This window comes from Staurois parvus, unplaced genomic scaffold, assembly GCF_062004578.1.
Source record: "Staurois parvus isolate SC_StPar_1 unplaced genomic scaffold, SC_StPar_1.0 ptg000350l, whole genome shotgun sequence".
NCBI classification, from domain to species: domain Eukaryota; kingdom Metazoa; phylum Chordata; class Amphibia; order Anura; family Ranidae; genus Staurois; species Staurois parvus.
In genome coordinates, this window is record NW_028318146.1 from 4,340,484 (window position 1) to 4,359,528 (window position 19,045).

The following is a 19,045-nucleotide window of genomic DNA, read 5'->3' on the forward strand; positions in this document are numbered from 1 at the left end:
TCAGACGGTTTAAAGTGGTTGTAAACCTCAGACATGAAATCTGAGCAAAACACAACAGCACAAAGTATCATTTCTCTCTGCTTCTTAGTTCCTCTGTTATCAGCATAAGTCACTTTCCTGACAAGAGAAGGCAGGGGAGGGACCGCTAGCAGATTGACAGCTTCAGCTCTGTTCCCATAAGCTGTGTTGGGGAGTTGTGTTTCTTCCCTCCAATCAGCTCTCAGTGCTCATCTCACTGAGCTCTGCAGAGTGTACTTTCAGCCCCTTTTTCCTGAAGAGAAGAGTGTAGATAGACAAGTACAACTTATGTAGGAGGATTTGTTTCATCTCTGTGTATAACCTGAGGCCAGTCACGTCACTGGGTAAATGAAAGAGTTTACGACCACTTTAACTCTTCAGCATCTACCAAACAATGGCATATCAGTTATAGGTAATATGACCCTTTTAAAAAAAAATCCACTGACGGCCTTCAGGACTAGATGTACAGATGGCCAATTTATATGCAGATTTTTTGTTTCTTTCTTTTTAACTTTCATTGAGCAGTCTTTTATAAATGAACAGTGATATTTTTGATTCAGAATACTCAACCCCTAGGAATATATACCTCAGTTCAGCCAGCTCATACTGATAGCCTGAGATTTCTTTCTCCAATTTTTCCTGTAAGGATTTGGCTTCCTGCAATAATCTCTCCAAGTCCTGCACAGTTTTCCTCAGTTTCAAGGACTCAGCCGCTGAACTCTTCATCGTCTCTGCCACCTAATGAAAGAAAACCAGCATTAAATGTACGATTTATTGACAGGACTAAGCATGTTAACCAGTGCAATCAGACAATGGACAGGAGACGACAACCATCCCAGACAAGGGATATAAAACATCTACTAACTCGCATTAGCCAGGTCAACCAGACAAGGGACATAGAACATCCACCCTCTCTTATATGCCTGTGCTGATCAACACCAGGACATTAGTAAGCAACATAGTTGTCACTGACACCAAAGACAAATTAAAATTCAAAACAAAAAAAATCCAGTGATTAAAAAGAGGAGCTCCAGTCAAATTTTTAAAAATTAAAAGTCGGCAGCTACAAAAACTGTAGCTGCTGACTTTCAACAAACAGATACTCACCTGTCCCAGGATCCAGCAATGTCCTCACCCGAGCACTTTGTTCCACCGGCATCTTAACTGTGGGCACCCGGCTGTGACAACTTGCAGCTTCACATCCAGGTACTTACTTGCTATTGTAAATAGCCCTGCAGTCTTCTGGGACCTCTGGACGTGCGGGGATGGAGTGGAAAAACTCCAAATGCAGAAGACCCCAGATCTCATAGACCCCAGATCCCGCTATAAAAATACCTGTCACGTGTCTACTGCGGTCACAGGGGATTTTTACAATCCTTGTGACAGCAAGAAAAAAAAAATTGAAAGTGAAAGTGCAAAAAAAATAAAATAAAAATAAACAATTGCCCCCGCTTCCCCTGGGCTTGCTCGCAAAGGCAAACGCACGTGTTGGTCCCACAGTAATCGTTTCACACATATGAGGTATCACCATGATTGTGGGCAGTAATTCTAGCACTAAACCTCTGCTTTAAATCTAAAATGGTAACCTGTAAAGACTTTTAAAGCATCACCTAATGAATGGTAAAAATTACGCCATTTGTTGCTACTGCTTGGGCATTTGCAATTTTAAAGAGTGACATGTTTGGTATCTATTGACTCAGCATAACATCATCTTTTGTATTTTACAAAAAAATTGGGTTATGTATTGTGTTTTTTTTGCAATAAAATTCAAAAAAAGTGTATTTTTTCCCCCCAAAATTGTGTTTGCACAACCGCTGTGCAAATACCGCATGAGAAAAAATTGCAAAAACCACCAATTTATTCACTAGGGTGAAAAAAAAAATTATCTGGGGGTTCTAAGACATCTTTTGGCAAAAAATACTGATTTTAAAATAGAAACAAAAAGTGCCAGAAATAACTTGGAGCTGAAGTGGCTAAACTGCGTAAGGGGTTCTTTACTGTTAGAGCGGAAAGGTTGTTGAGCTCCATTCAACAATCAGTGGTGTCAGCGGGAAGTGTTAATATGGAACAACACTGCATCTGAGCACTACAAACCAAAAACTCCCCATCCATCAATGTTTCCATGCTATATTACGTTGTGAAAACATCCTCCTAGCATTTCTGGATGTGGCTATCTTGAGAAAGGGCAGAAGATTCATGTACCATTTACTTCCTGGAGTCCATCTGTTCTTAGCTCATACATGCAGTCAGGAGGGTGTGCTTAGCTGAGAAAGCCCCCACCTACCCTCCTGAAGGCTCCTGGGATGTATGACATAATTTGCCTAGGCTTGGAAACCAAGAAGTAACTGAAGAAATGTAAAAAAAAACCCCAAAACTTTAAAACAAGCAGATATGATATACTTTCCTATCTATTTAGCAGCATAAGGATTTCTTCAACCTCGCCAGCTATGAAACTCAGCTTAGTTGTAAATCTAATAACAGTACCATTCTCAAAATTAAGTGTTTATACACAGCTTTTATACACCTGTCCTGCTCCGCTCAGCTTCACTCTCAGTCACCTAAAGAATCTTTACATCGAACACTTTAACTACTTGCCCTCCAGAGGATTTACCCCCCTTCCTGACCAGCCCATTTTTTGCGATACGGCGCTGCCTTACTTTAACGGACAATTGAATGGTCATGCAACGCTGCACCCTAATGAAATTTATGTCCTTTTTTTCCCCACAAATAGAGCTTTCTTTCGATGGTACAACACTGCGGTTTTTATTTTTTGAGCTATAAACAAAAAAAGACTGACAATTTTGAGAAAAACATATTTTTGACTTTTTGTTATTAAACATGTCCAGTAAAAAAATGTAAAAAATCAAATTTCGTCATAAATTTAGGCCAAAATGTATTCTGCTCCATGTGTTTGCTAAAAAAAATACCAATACGTGTAAATTAATTGATTTACATGAAAGTTATAGCGTTTACAAATGGCGGTATATATACTGGGATTTTTTTTTTTCTTTACTAGTAATGGCGGCAATCAGTGACTTATAGCAGGACTGTGGCGGGCATTCTGACACTGGGGGGAACTGACTTGGTGTCACTGACACCAATACAGTGATCAATGCTAATAAAAAGCACTGACATTGTAGTAATGACACTGGGCAAGAAGGAGTTAACATCTGGGGCGATCAATGGGTTAACTGTATGCTGTGTGTGTGCTTTCAACTGTAAACACACTGCTTTGTAGCTTTGTATGGCTCTGCTATGCATGTATATACACATATATATATACACACACACATACATACACACAGATATACAGTGGGGATCGAAAGTTTGGGCACCCCAGCTAAAAATTTGTATTAATGTGCATAAAGAAGCCAAGGAAAGATGGAAAAATCTCCAAAAGGCATCAAATTACAGATTAGACATTCTTATAATATGTCAACAAAAGTTAGATTTTATTTCCATTATTTACACTTTCAAAATAACAGAAAACAAAAAAATGGCGTCTGCAAAAGTTTTGGCACCCTGCAGAGTTAATATCTTGTACTGCCCCCTTTGGTAAGTATCACAGCTTGTAAACGCTTTTTGTAGCCAGCCAAGAGTCTTTCAACTCTTGTTTGAGGTATCTTTGCCCATTCTTCCTTACAAAAGTCTTCCAGTTCTTTGAGATTTCTGGGCTGTCTGTCACGCACTGCTCTTTTAAGGTCTATCCATAGATTTTCAATTATGTTGAGGTCAGGAGATTGTGAAGGCCATGGCAAAACCTTCAATTTACGCCTCTTGATGTAATCCCCCGTGGATTTCGAGGTTTGTTTAGGATCATTATCCATTTGTAGAAGCCATCCTCTCTTTCACTTCAGCTTTTTCACAGATGGCATCAAGTTACCATCCAAAATTTGCTGAAATTTTATTGAATCCATTTTTCCTTCTACTCATGAGATGTTCCCTGTGCCACTGGCAGCAACACAACCCCAAAGCATGATTGATCCAACCCCATGCTTAACAGTTGGACAGAGGTTCTTTTCATTAAATTCTGTGCCCCTTCTTCTCCAAACGTACCTTTTCTCATTCCGGCCAAAAAGTTCAATTTTAACCTCATCGGTCCACAGAACTTGTTTCCAAAATGCATCAGGCTTGTCTAGATGTTCATTTGCAAAGTTCAAACGATGATTTTTGTGGTGAGGACGTAGAAGAGGTTTTCTTCTGATGACTCTTTCATGAAGACCATATTTGTACAAGTATCTCTTTATAGTGGAATAGTGTACCACAACTCCAGTGTCTGCCAGATCTTTCTGGAGGGATCGTGCAGTCAAACGTGGGTTTTGAATTGTTTTTCTCACAATCCTGTGAGCTGTTCTGTCTGATATTTTTCTTGGTCTTCCAGATCTTGCTTTAACTTCCACTGTTCCTGATGACTGCCATTTCTTAATTACATTCCGAACAGAGGATATTGACATCTGAAAACGCTTTGCTATCTTCTTATAGCCTTCTCCAGCTTTGTGAGCGTCAACTATTTTCAGTTTCAGTTTTCTAGACAACTGCTTAGAAGAACCCATGGTGCTGATTGTTGGGGCAAGGGCAGATGAGTCTGGGCATTTAAAACCTTTGAGATTGACATCACCTGGTCTTCCCAGACGATAATTGAGAACAATCCATGACACTGGCAGGTCTCAGCTTGGCAAAGGGGGCAGTGCATGCTATAAATTCTGCAGGGTGCCCAAACTTTTGCAGACGACATTTTTTTGTTTTCTGTTATTTTGAAAGTGTAAATGATGGAAATAAAATCTAACTTTTGTTGACATATTATAAGAATGTCTAATCTGTAATTTGATGCCTTTTGGAGATTTTTCCATCTTTCCTTGGCTTCTTTATGCGCATTAATACACATTTTTAGCTGGGGTGCCCAAACTTTCGATCCCCACTGTATATACATACACACGTGATTTTGCTCACTCCTGCCGCCCTGTAGCAGTATATCTGCTATAGGGCAGTAAGAAAGTGGTAAGGGTATGTCAGATGCCTGTAGCCTTTTCTGCCTACATTGGCTCTTTCTCTAAACCCTTTATGACTATAGTGTCCTGTCGAGATGTAAAGGATGTGAAGGAATCGGAGTTTGTTGCTGGGGACCAGAAATTCAACGCTTTTGGGAGTTGGATGACAAAAAAGCAGTTGCTCTTTAAGAAAGCAAAGAAAGCCAGGGTAATGGGCTTTGGGAGAGATGAGTAAATTGCTTTTTTTTTCTAGCTGGTGTTGTGTTGCATTTTTCTTACCAAAGCAACAGCATGGCTTCGGGTGTTTGCAGCCATCCATTACCCAATGGTTACAAATAAACCATGAGTGAAATATCAGATTTCAGTAAACGCACAGTTACAATTACAACTCATGTAATAGAAAGAACACAGCGACTCATTTTTATGTAAACTAACCAAAGTATTCTTATGAACATGCACTTTGCTAAAAACAAAAGGACAGTGATGGCACTTTAGAAGATGAGCTTAAAGGGACCGTAATATCAATAGCTGCTAGTCAGTTTTAAATACTTTTGTTGCAATGTTTATCAGCTGATGCTATATATTTTCAAAAGCTAATTTGTATAAAATCTATACTTCACAAATAATTATTACGGATTATACAGGTGAAACTCGAAAAATTAGAATATTGTGCAAAAGTTCATTTATTTCAGTAATACAACTTAAAAGGTGAAACTAATATATGAGATAGACTCATTACATGCAAAGCAAGATAATTCAAGCCGTGATTTGTCATAATTGTGATGATTATGGCTTACAACTCATGAAAACCCCAAATTCACAATCTCAGAAAATGAGAATATTACATGCAATCAATAAAACAAGGATTGTACATAGAACAATATCAGACCTCTGAAAAGTATAAGCATGCATATGTAATCAGTACTTGGTTTGGGCCCCTTTTGCAGCAATTACTGCCTCAATGCGGCGTGGCATGGAAGCTATCAGCCTGTGGCACTGCTGGGGTGTTATGGAAGACCAGGATGCTTCAATAGCGGCCTTCAACTCTTCTGCATTGTTCGGTCTCATGTCTCTCATCTTTCTCTTGGCAATGCCCCATAGATTCTCTATGGGGTTCAGGTCAGGTGCGTTTGCTGGCCAATCTAGCACAGTAATCCCACGGTCATTGAACCAGGTTTTGGTGCTTTGGCAGTGTGGGCAGGTGCCAAGTCCTGCTGGAAAATGAAGTCAGCATCCCCATAAAGCTCGTCTGCGGAAGGAAGCATGAAGTGCTCCAAAATCTCCTGGTAGACGGCTGTGTTGACCCTGGACTTAATGAAGCACAGTGGACCAACACCAGCAGATGACATGGCTCCCCAAATCAACACAGACTGTGGAAACTTCACACTGGACTTCAAGTATCTTGCTGTGTGTGCCTCTCCATTCTTCCTCCATACTCGGGGTCCTTGGTTTCTAAATTTGGACTTTGGACCACTGATCAACAGACCAGGTCTGTTTTTCTTTAACTCTGGTAAGACGCTTCCAACGTTGTTTGTTGTTCAGGAGCGGCTTGACAAGAGGAATACGACATTTGAAGCCCATGTCCAGGATCCGTCTATGTGTGGTGGCTCTTGATGCAGACTCCAGCCTCAGTCCACTCCTTGTGAAAGTCCCCAACACTTTTGAATGGCCTTTTCCTGACAATCTTCTCCAGGCTGCGGTCATCCCTGCTGCTCGTGCACCTTTTTCTTCCACACTTTTCCCTTCCACATAACTTTCTATTAATGTGCTTTGATACAGCACTTTGGGAACATCCACCTTCTTTTGCAATTACCTTTTGAGGCTTTCCCTCCTTATGGAGGGTGTCAATGATGGTTTTCTGCACAACTGTCAGGTCAGCAGTCTTTCCCATGATTGTGATTCCTACTGAACCAGACTGAGAGACCATTTAAAGGCTCAGGAACCCTTTGCAGGTGTTATGGCTTAATTAGCTGATTAGAGTGGGACACTTTGAGCCTAGAATATTGCACCTTTTCACAATATTCTCATTTTCTGAGATTGTGGATTTGGGGTTTTCATGAGCTGTAAGCCATAATCATCACAATTATGACAAATCACGGCTTGAACTATCTTGCTTTGCATGTAATGAGTCTATCCCATATATTAGTTTCACCTTTTAAGTTGCATTACTGAAATAAATGAACTTTTGCACGATATTCTAATTTTTTGAGTTTCACCTGTATATGACACCGTGTTTTTCAGAAAATGAGTCAAGCACTACCTTTACAGTTTTTGGTAGATGATGTTAAGAGCATCAGTCAGGTCTGAGCAAAGAGTAGTTAGCAGCAAGTGGTAAATTTCAAAACACTCATTCAATATTTTATTCCTGGCCAGTTATTTGCTAAATATTTAACAAACAATAGTGCACACATAGTAATTGTTTCCCTTTCTGCTTATAAATTAAAAAATAAAGGACTTAATCATATATTCTTTGCACTATTAGCTATCCTTTGTAAAAACTAGCTCAGAGCACTAAAAATGCAATAATTATGAGCAGCATGAATAAATCTCTCATTGTCTGTTGCTCTTCCTAGAAGATTTTGAGTGGGAGTACTATGAATGAATGCAGCAAGATCTTCTATTATAAATTAATATGACGTAGTTCATGCATAAGCTGAAACTTTCAAAAAAAAAAAAAAAAAAGGCACAAAATATATATAAAATAAGCAAACATTTCCAGACAACGTTGTTAAGCATCACCACAAAAACACATCCTTAGGGATATATATACCTGAGTTACTTTATCAGGCTGTGATTGGTTTGTGGCAAGGTAATCCGAGTCCATGACTTCAGGAAGCTGATTAACAGAAGTGATGCCTTGCATGGACTCTCGAACTATGGTGGGTTCCTTGAGCTGCTGTAATAATCTCTCTCGATCATGTTGTAGACTTGCCATGGCCTTGGAAAAAGCATCAACCTGTTGCTTATAGGCAGCACACTCTGAAGATAGCCTGGCGATTTCTGATGCCCTGCTTGCTAGAAGGTTACACACAGAATCTATTTCGGCAACCAGCATATCTATTGTTATCTGATTTTCAGCAGCGAGCACAGTTTCATCAAGTAAAGAGTTCTTTTTCAGCAGACTGTAAAGCTGGAACTTAAAATCACTGAGCTCTTTTTCCAGATCATCACCATGGATCTTTTCAGATTTTAGTTCAGAAGCGTATCTCCATTGCAGCTCTTTAAAGTCATCTATCAAGGAATCTCGATTGTTCTGTAAGGCAGCCATTGCTTTACCAAAAGACTCATTCTTAGATTTAAGTTCTTTATTCTCAAGTAAAATGTCTAAATATGTATGTTCAGTCTTTTCTGCTGTATTACTGATTTCACTACCCATGGGAAAAGTATTTTGCCCAAAGGCCACAACATTGTGGTTAAATTTGTCCTCCAAGTCCTTTAGTTGGTGGAAATCCTTTTTCTTATTGGTTTCAAAAATAATTTTCTCTTTGTTGATTGAAGCAATGAGATCTTCCTGGTCTTTGACTTTGGAGGACAGTTTCTGGTTTTCCAGCTCTAAGGCCTCGGTGGAGCTTTGTAATGCTGTAGATGCATTTTGTAATTCTCTGTTTTGCTTTTCAAGATCACATTTTTCTTGCTCTAAATTCTTGATGTGGTCTAGTTTCTGTCTCAGTAACTCTTTAAGCTGGTGGTCTTTCAGAGACAACACTTGATTAAGGTCTTCTCTGTATCGAATAAGTTGCGCACCCAGCATGGCATTCTCAGCATTGAGGTCATCGACCTGATTTAAAAGTTTTCTGAGCTGTGCTTTCAGGGCACTGTTTTCAGCAGAGGTGGAGAGGATGATATTGTCTTTTTGACCCAGTACTGACTCGCTGCGATGATGTATGTTTTGTAGTTCAGAATATAGTTGGTCTCTATCAGTTTGCAGAGAAGACATAGATTTTCTAAAAGCTTCAATTTCATTTGACAACAAAAGTTTATCATGAACAGCTTTTTCATAAGTCACTTGAAGATTCTGCAGCTGTTTTTCTAGCTTCTGACATTCCATGTCAGACTTTTCCTTCTGTGCTTGAACACTGGATAAACGCTGCTCATACTCTCCTTCTTGCTTCCTATACTGGCTTTGTATTTCTTCTAAGTAACTTGATATTTCGCCATCTTTTGCAGAAATTAACAACGATATCTCTTTGTCTTTATTATTGATAATTTGTTTCATATGTTCAGACAGGATGACCTGTTTTTGGACATCTGCCCTAATTTTTTCACATTCTAATTTCAGTTGCTGAAATTCTTCTTCTTTATTTGACAGAACAATTTGCAAAGCTTTCAAGTCATCTCCTGGGCTTTCTGACACCTGCTGGTGAGAAACCTGCTCTAGTTTTAATTTTGGCAGGGCTTCAGCTCTAGACTGAGAAACTGGTTCAGGCTCTCTCACCCCTCTTTTTACACCATTACTGTATACTTCTACACCACACTCTTGATTATTTCTGTTTGGAGTGCTTTCCTGAACTAAATTATTGAGGGACTTTGCAATTCCACCAGAGCCTGCACTTAATGCTGACATGTTTTTTCTGTCCACATTTAGAGCTGGATTATCAACTGTCCATTCACCATTGCTCTCCCTAAATTCTGCAGGTTTGGTTATCTGATTATTGACATGTTCTAGTGAACGTTCCTTATCTGCGAGTTCTTTGTTCAGGAACAGAACCTTTCTCACTTGAGTTAACTGAGTTGATGTATGTTCAAGCTCTTTCTTAAGAATTTCATTTTGGCTGTTCGATCCCTTAATAGTGCCTTCAAGATCTAATATTAACTCCTGAAATCTTATTGAATCCTGTTGAAGATGATTAATCTCTTGTTGCTTTTCCCTGAGAAGTTCTTGCAATTCTTTTGATTTGCTTTTTGTTCCTCTATTATCATCCTGAGCAGATTTCACTTTCTCTTCTAAGTCTCGAAGAACATGTAACTGCTGTTCTTCTCTCTCACGAATAATATTGTTTTTCTCACTCCTAAGATATTCTACCTGCTGGCTGAGAACATTGGTTTGTGCCTGGAGAGACTTAAATTTATCAGAGAGCAAACTGTTGTTTTTAACAGCTTTAAGTAATTCTGTCTCCATACTTTCTCTTTCATTCTTCACTGTACAGAACTGCTCCTGTATATTTTCAATCTCATCTAACAAAAGTGCCTTGTCATCCTCTAAAATTTTTACTTTCTCCTCCAGGTTCATTTTTTCGAGCTGCATGTTACTTATGTCACCATCTAATTTCAGGAGGGCTTCCTTCTCTTGACTAAACAAATCCTCAGAAGACCTTATCTTTTTCAGAAGGTTGTCCCGTTCAGCTTCAACCTTCACAAGGCTTTGCTCTGCCTCCTCCAGCTTAATGCTTAGATCTGTGATTTTCTTCAACAGCACTTCATTTTCAGAACTCATTTCTAAAATTTTAATCTCCATGTCAGACTTGTACATTTTCATGTCCACTTGCAATTTATCCAAGGCGGTTTTAATAATAAATAGGCTATTGTTTTCTTTTTCCTTATTTTCAAGACATAACTTCAGGTTTTCACAAGATTCTTGTAAATGTCTATTTTCTTCTAGAAGTTGCAGATTCTTTTCAGCGATTTCTTCAAACTGAGATGCCTTCTCCACTATAACTGGTATACCATCTGCTTCTTGTTTTAGTTGCTTTATTTCTGCATCTTTGCATTCCAGCATAGTTCTAAGATTGACAATGTCTTCACCATTCTCCTCAATCTGTCTTGACAAAATTTGATTTTCATTCTGAAGGTCATGAATCTTAATTAAAATGTCATGCTTTTCTTTTTTTGTTAGGTCTATGACTTGCCTCATTTTATCAATTTCATCGCTTACATTTTCATATGCCTGCAGCAGAGACTCGTACTCTTTATTTAATTCACCATGCTTGGCTCTCCATTCTGTCAACTCAACTGTCTGTGAATCCTTAAGAGAATTTAGTTGAAAAGAAAATGCTTCTTTTTCCTGGACAATGGTCTCCATTGTAGATTTAAGGCTTTCACAAGCTGCAGAAAGACTCTCATTATCCACTAAAAGTCTTTCGTTCTCAGAGAGGAGATCCTTGTTTTTATCAGTGAGTAAGGTAATTTCCAACTCATGCTTTTCTTCAAGAGAATGCTTAAGTGCATCTGCTTCAAGATTAAGAGATTCAACAATATGTTTAAGTGCTTTGTTTTCTTTCAGTAAGTCTTTGCGTGACAGCAATGCTGCCTGAAACTTTCTTTGGATTTGCTCTTTGGAGCTAGACTCTTCTGAAATGTTCCTCTTGTGCTCCTCAGCAAGATCTTCCATGGCTTTATTTGTTTTCATAACCTGACTTTCAAATTCCTCAATAATTTTTTGCTTCTTTAAACAATCTTCACATTTGAGCGGGGCAAAATCTCCTGTTCCTTGTAGGTTATCTGAAACAGGTTTTGTTTCAGGAACCACTTGATTAAGATCAGGGCTATTTGAGAGTGGAGTGCTGTTTGTCTGTATAATTATTTTTTCCTCTTTTCCAGAATCTATTACTTTTGTTCTAAAAAATGATATTTCCACGTGTGCTTTTTCTAAATTAGAAATGCTTTCTTCCAGCTCTTCTTTCATTTGGTCATAATCTGTGCGCAATTTATTTGCTTCCTCCTTACGCTCCTCTAATTGCTTGCACAATTTTTGTATCTCCTCTCCAGATGTTCGTATATTCATTTGGATGGAATCTTTTAAAACACCAATTTCTTTATCTTTTTCCAACAATTCAAAGACCCTTACTTCAAGTTCATTCTTAAGTTTGGTTATTTCTATTTTGTGTGCCTGGCAATATTCAAAATACATATCCTTTTCTTTGCTTATCTGCTGAATGGTCAACTCAACACTTTCATTCATCTTTCTAGATGCCTCAACCTCTTTCTGTAATACACAAATCTCATTTTTCATACTTTCTTTCATAGCTTCAAATGTTTCTACATTTATCGACTGAGAGTCCACTGCAGCCTTCAAAGAGCAGATTTCCTCCTGCCTTTTTTCCAGATCATGGGACAGTTTTTGTATTTCATTTTTCAGTGACTGGATCTCACTCAATAACTGCATTTGTTCAGAGCTTATCTTCAGCAACTCTTCATTCTTCTCACTGAGACTTGCTTTTAGTTCAAAATTTACATTTTCGTATTCCTTAATATTCTCTAATTTATGAGAAATCTCTTTAATTTCGTGCCTTAGCTGATCTACTTGCTTGTCTTTGTCGGCCAACTCCAGTTCTTTATGGAAAACCAGTGCTCCCTGGGCTTCAACCTGGCTTTGCAGAGAAAATGCTTGTTCTCTTTGTTCCTCATACTCCACACATTTTGTTTTGTAAGCCAACTGCAACTCTGCATGTGTTTTCTGTAACAGCTCAAACTCTTTTACACTCCTGCTAAGACTTTCTAACAGAGCAGCATGTTTTTCTTTACTCTCCACATTTCCTTGGGTGCATAAAAGTGAAGCATGGACATTATTATGAACAATTGTGTTTTCTGTATGTGCAAATGATCCTTCAATAGAACTTGATTCTGGAGTGACTGAAATGGCAGCAGCAGGTGACTGATTTGTTGTCACCTGGTTAGAAATGACAGGATATTCTACTTTTCCCTGAGCCTTTTCCAGGCAGGATTTAAGGTTTTCTAGATTTTCCACTAGATGAGAATTTTCTTCCTCTAAAGTCTTAAGTTTTTCTTTTAATGCATTTTTAGTCTGAGAAAAATTGTGTTCTTTCTCCTGCATGGTTTTCATATGCTCCTGAATCGTGCCATCTCTCTCAGTGAAACCCTGCTGTAATTCAGTGATCTCATTTTGGAATCCTACCACAAGATTTTCTTTTTCTGAGAGAACCCTGTAAAGCTCACTTGTTTGTGCATCTTTCTCTATAATCTGTTGCTTAGAAAGTTCCATGCGAGACTGTAGATCTTCATTCTCAGTTAAAATGGTTTTTAGTCTGCAATTTAACTCTTCAATAGTTTTCTCAAGTTCCAACATTTTTAACTGTTCAACATTTAAATCATCTTGCTTGCTTTGCTCCAGCTTCTCAAGTTTTTGCATTAAATCTTTCCGAATGACTAAAGCCGCCTGCAGCTTTCTTTTCAAATTTTCCCTTTCTTTATTAAATTTCTCCAGTTGGAGGTCCTTCTCATTGGATAAATTGCATAAGAATAGTTCTTTATCAGCTAGCATCTGCTCAGATTGCTGCAACTTTAGTTCATAAGCTTGAAGCTTCTCTGACAGTTCAGATACTTGCATGAGGCAAGAATTTTTTTCCGACTGAAAATTCTGAAGTTGTAAATTCAACATGCTTTTTTCAGATGAAAATTTGACCATTTCATTTGACATCGACTCCATGACCTGCATCAAAGAAGAATCTTTTTCTTTAACTTGGTCGCTTAGTGTGGAAATTAACTCTTTTTGTTGGCTGAGCTGCACGTTCATATTCTGGGCAACAGAGTTGTTCATTCTGACCTCTTCTTCAAGCTCCAGAGCTTTAGCTTTCTCTTCACTCACCGTCAATTGACTTTTTTGCAGCTCTTTCTTAGTCAATCTTATTTCTTCCTCCAAACTTGCAATATGTCTGCCCATCTGTGACAAAACCTCCTCCTTTTCTTTTAAGATATTTTGCTGTTGGGCTAAGGATTCTTTAGCATCTGCCAATTCACCCACAGCATAATCACTGCCAAGTTTTTCTTCTTTAATTTTCTGCAACTGAGCTTGCAAAATTTTATTCTCTTTCTCATATGTAACAATTGCTTGACATTTATGATCAAGATCCTGGTCTCTTTCCTCAAGCAACTTCATTAACTCTGCCACTTTTGACTTGTAGGCCAAAGCCTTAGAAAACATTGATGAAAGTTTTTCTACCTTGCCACTGTAATTTAACTGTTGGTCACATGAATTGTGTCCTGAAATTTTCTCATCACTTAACACACATAACTGGTCCTCTACAAAACTCAAGTCTTTTAGCAAACTTTGTACTTCATTTTCCTTTAATTTCAGTATATTGTCTAAGCTGCTGGTCTGTTCCCTAAGTACTGCATTTTGCTCATTTACTCTTTGATACTCTTTTTCTGATTGTTGCTTCAGTTCACTAAGATTGCATTCTAGGGCTTCTAGACAGACTTTCAAAGCATGGATTTCTTCAGCTTGTCCACTAACCTGCTTCTGAAGATCTGCTTTGTCGGATTTCAGCTGATGCAGGACTTGTGTGTCTGAGCCAATACGTTCTTCTGATTCCTTCAGCTGGCGCTCAAGCTTTTCTTCAAATTGCTTTATATTTTCTGTTTTTTCAAGTAGCTGCTTTTCTAATGTGGACAATGAAGTGTCTTTTTCAGACATTGACATCTGCAAGATTGCTTCCAGATTCAGCTTTTCCGTATCTAGTTGTCGTTGGAACTGTTCTTTCTCAAATGCAGTCATATTTCGAGCTTGTATTAACTCTGAATTTAAACTTTCCACATCATGCTTAAAGTTTTCAATAAGCTGACTCTGTAAATTACATTTTTCCTGAAGGTTGTGGCTTAACGAGATGCTTTCCTCTTTTTCTTGTGTTAATGCATGCAGCTGAATTTGGGTCTCTCGATATTCTCTGTTCAGTTTTTCCAGTTCAGCTTTTAAGACTTCCGCTGCTTTCTGAAGCTTAGATATGACTTCATCTTTCATTCTGAGTGTGTCCAACATACCTGTGACATTAGAATTACCTTTGTCTAGCTCTTCTCTTAGAAGACTGACCTCACTGGTAAAGGCTTGAACATTGCTTTCCAAAACCTGAAGCCTAGCATCCTTTTCATCTGCAGTGCTTAGAAGTTTTGAAATGTCATTTTCCTTTTCGATAATGGATTCTGCAAGCTCTTGTTTGCGATCATGGAGGGAAGTGTATTTTTCCTGCAAATTCTGCACCGCATTTTCTTTGTCGACAATGGACTGCTGAAGATCTTTAATTGTGTTATTAAGCTCGCTCACTGAATTCTGGAGATGTGACACCAATTTTGTCTGCTCGTCTAATTGAACATTTAACAATTCTTGCTTTCCCAAAAGGGAAGTTTCCTGTTCTTTTATGGAAAACTTCAACTCATTTAACTCATTGTTCTGTTTTCTATTGGCTTCCTCTAAATCTGTAATCTGCTGAATCAACATATTGCATTGTCCCTCTTTATCAGTTAGTTTTTGTTTTAATGCATCACATTCTTTTAAAGAATTTCCTACTGCCAAATCTTTTTCGGACACAGATGCTTTAAACTGTGTGTTTTCCTGAGTTAACACTCCAACATGGGTCTTTTGCTCTTCTAAAGAGTCCTGAATCTCAGAAAGCTGAGTTTTCAGATTGACATAAGCATCTACCTTCTCCTTCAAACATTCGTCTTTTTTGGTTAAAGCATCATTTAATTCATTTACGTTGTCTCTCAGATTTTTCATCTCAGAATGAAGGTTGGAAATGATCTCCATATGTTCGGACAGCTGTGTTTTTAACAACCCTGCTTCCTCACTTTTATCTTTCAACAGTTGCATCTGCTGCGTCAGTCTATGCATCTCCTTCTCTTGGTCTTTAATTTTCTGCTGCTGTAGAGCGCACTCAGAGAGTGAACTCTGTAGCTCATTTTGTAAAGCAGAGATAGTCTGTAAATAGTAACCTTCTCCTTCCAGTTTCTTCTCAACCTGCTGGATTAATTCTTCTTTCTGTGAAAGAAGTGCTTCCTTCTCTTTAACACTGCAAAGCAGAGACTGGTTCTCAAGTTGGATTGTGTCAATCTGATCCTTCAGAGATGCGATAGTATGGCCCTGTTGTGATAAATGTGAACTGAGAACACCAACTTCTTCCGTCTTACTGCACATGTTAGCATTTAACAGCTCTATTTCGGAATTACTTTTTTCCCTTTCTGAGATTAACACGCTTACTTGCTGTGTTAAGGAGTCTACTCCTGATTGATGGTGAACCACTTGTGACTGGAGGGTGTGGCACTGACTTTCTAGATTCAAGATAGACAGCAAGGATGAGTCTCTTTCTAGTGTTAACTTTTCAACATCCTTGTTATTCATGTTTAATCTTTCTTGCAGTGTTGAATTTTCTTCAGTTCTATGGCTGAACTCCTCTTGGAGCTTGGCCATTGCTCTATTTAATCCTTCCATGTCATCTGTGAGTTTTAGATTAGTCTCTTTAAAAATCTGTTCTTCATTCTGTAGCTTCTCTAACTTTGAAGTCAAGTCCTCCAGTTGGGAATGTCGTGTAGCAAGCAACAAATCCTTCTCTTGCAATGCCTTCTTTTCATTTTCTACAGCTTTGGTTAATTCTTCCACTTTCTTTTGCATGAGTGAATTTGTTTCTTGTTGTTTTTTCACATTCTCACATGTAATGTTATAATTATCCATTGTGACCTTGAGTTTATCATCTTTTTCATGAAAGTTCCTCTGAGCTTCCTCTAGATCCTTTTCAAGAGACTGCATCTGATTCTGTAACTTATGAGACACCTCCATCTTTTCTTGTAACTGACTCTTTAACCTAAGGCATTCCTTTTCTCTCTCTTCTAAGTGTGCTGCAAAATTGCTGTCATTTTTGGAACTCTGAGAAGAAATATGTTCAATTCTTGCAAGCAGTTCTTCCTTAGCACCTGAAAGTTTGGAAATATTTTTCTTCTCTTCAGATAGTTGATGCTCTGTTTCTACCAGTTTAGTTTGGATATCATTTAAAGTCTGATTCAAGTGAGAGATTTCAGAGTCTCTCTGGGTGACCTCTGTCAGTAAGTTTTCCTTCTCACTGCACAAATGTTTATTTTGATCATCTAAGCTCTGAACCTTTTTACCTAATTCCTCAACAGAGTTCACATGAAGTTGAATGCACGATTCCTTATCTGAAATTGACGTTTCTTGGACTTTAGATTTTTCTTGCAGCTCTTCCTTTTCTAAATGAAGTGTTTTAATGATTTCAGACTTCTGATCAATCTGCTTCTGAAACTCCTGTGCTTTTTCTTGAAGTGCTTTAACCAAGTTCTCATGGTCTTCTGCAAGAGTTTCAACCTTCTTCTTTAAAGAAGAGACATCATCTTGACTATCAGACAATTCTTGGCTTAGTTTATCACAAAGATCTTTCTGCTCTGAGAGACGTTTAAGTAACTGTTGTACTTCTTCATCTTTCTTTGACATATCGGAAACCAAGCGGTTGTATTGTTCTTTTTCAGCTTTTAACTCATTTTCAAAACTCTGCTCCTTATTCGCCTTTTCTTCCAGCAAGCTTGCAAGCTTAGCTTTCTCAGACCGATCATTCTTTAACTGCAACTTTAAGCTTTCAACCTCCTTTTTGTATTTTGTTTCTGTTTCATTTAGTCTTACAACAGATGCATGCATTTGTTCTTTAAGCGATTCAATCTGTGCGGAACACTCTGCTACATGGTTATTGTATGTAACGGACTGTGTCTGTGTCTCTTGATGAAGATTCTTAATTGTTATTCTGTTTTCATTGATTTGCCTAATTAGTTCTTCAGCTTCTTTGGTTTTGCTCTCATTGAGGCTTTTAGCTTTATTAAATTCCTCATCCATTTCACTGAGCTGCTCGGTCAGCGAGGAGATCTTAGTGCTCGTCTCCTGGACATCCAGCGTTTGGGATTCTTTTATGAGGTGATGCTCTCTCTCCATTTTAATTAGAGCATCAGACATCTCTCTCATCTGCCTATCTTTAAAGTCCATTGCTTCCTTTAGAACAGTTATCTGCTCAGTATATTCTGTCATAGTGACCGACAAAGAGGACATTTCTTTGTCCTTTTCCTGTAACAGCTCTTTGAGAACATCCATCTCCCTCTCACACCTCTGCAGGTCATGAATAAGTTGCGATCGCTCCTCCAGATGACTTGAATTAAGACGATCAAGATCCTCGTTAGTTTGATCAAGGTCACCTTGCAGCTTTTCCAAGGAGGAATCTTGAATTAGTACCTGAAAGTGTTGAGAGAGAGTAGCACTAGTTAAATGTCTACTATAGCAACTTGTCAAATGTGAAAAAAAAACAAAAAAACAAGTATCCACATGAGTCGATATACCACACCGTTGCTGATATGGAAAACAATGGCTTACTCCACCCTTTTATATGCTGGTTTGCCTAAAGTTAATTTATGATTGCTCAGGGACCTCACACATATCCTAAAATGTATGTATAGACAAAACTTTTTTTCAGTTTTAGATAAGTGGGTAAAGGATAAAACTTTGGCCAGTTTATTTTTTTGCTGTATGCGTCCTATTAGGTGTGCAGCAGGATTTAAAAGGAAATCGCTTAAAAGTGAGGGAATTTCCCTTCCTAGGCACCTGTCTTTGGAACAAGTATTCCTACTGGAAGATTTTCTCTCACATTTCGCTGCAAAGACAACTGTAAAATTTTGGATTTCCTGTCTTAAAGCGGAGTTCCGTTTTTGTGTTTATTAAAAGTCAGCAGCTACAAAAACTGTAGCTGCTGACTTTTAAAAAACACACACTTACCTGTCCCGGAGTCCAGTGATGTTCTCACCTGCGTGGTCCCTTCTCCCGTTCTTTCCTCCACGCAATGGCATCTCAACTGTGGGCAAAAGGCTGTGACAGCTTGTGGCTTCACAGCCTGGTGCCCACTGCGCTTCCAAATTGGTCCAGCAGTCTTCTGGGACCCGTGAAAGTTCCCAGGAGACTGCAGGAAGGAGGAGGGGGCCGAACTTCTGGCTCACTTCGCCATGGACGAAATGAGACGGAAGTGGGAGCGTGTACCTGTCAAAATCAGGTACCCGGCTCCCCCTCCCCCCCAAAAAAAGTGGCAAATATAGCAGTGGGGGGAGGCAAATAAGCAGAGCTTCCGCTTTTGACTGGAACTCCGCTTTAATTACAATGGTCAACAGTACAACTAAATGGTGAATCTCCCCATTGGGGACACAGACAGCAATTAAAACCTGACTGATGTTCTAACCAATTCCTACTTTATTAAACTAAAAAACAAGAAAAGTTAACAGTTACAGTAACCTCTACTAATATTACTTACACAATTGGTAAGGTTGAAGCAAGA

At 38.6% G+C, this 19,045-nt stretch overlaps 1 protein-coding gene across 4 annotated transcripts in view; it reads right to left on the reverse strand.

Moving 5' to 3' along the window:
* The window catches only part of LOC149456718 (uncharacterized), a 147,384-nt gene that overhangs the window by 34,570 nt on the left and 93,769 nt on the right, over nt 1-19,045 (reverse strand). For all 4 annotated transcript variants that reach the window (XM_089684608.1, XM_089684607.1, XM_089684609.1 and 1 more), the window contains exons 21-22: nt 7,777-17,958; nt 605-756 (exon numbers count right to left, since the gene is read on the reverse strand). In XM_089684608.1, the coding sequence (XP_089540734.1) occupies nt 605-756; nt 7,777-17,958 (10,334 nt within the window). The remainder of the gene's footprint in view (nt 1-604; nt 757-7,776; nt 17,959-19,045) is intronic.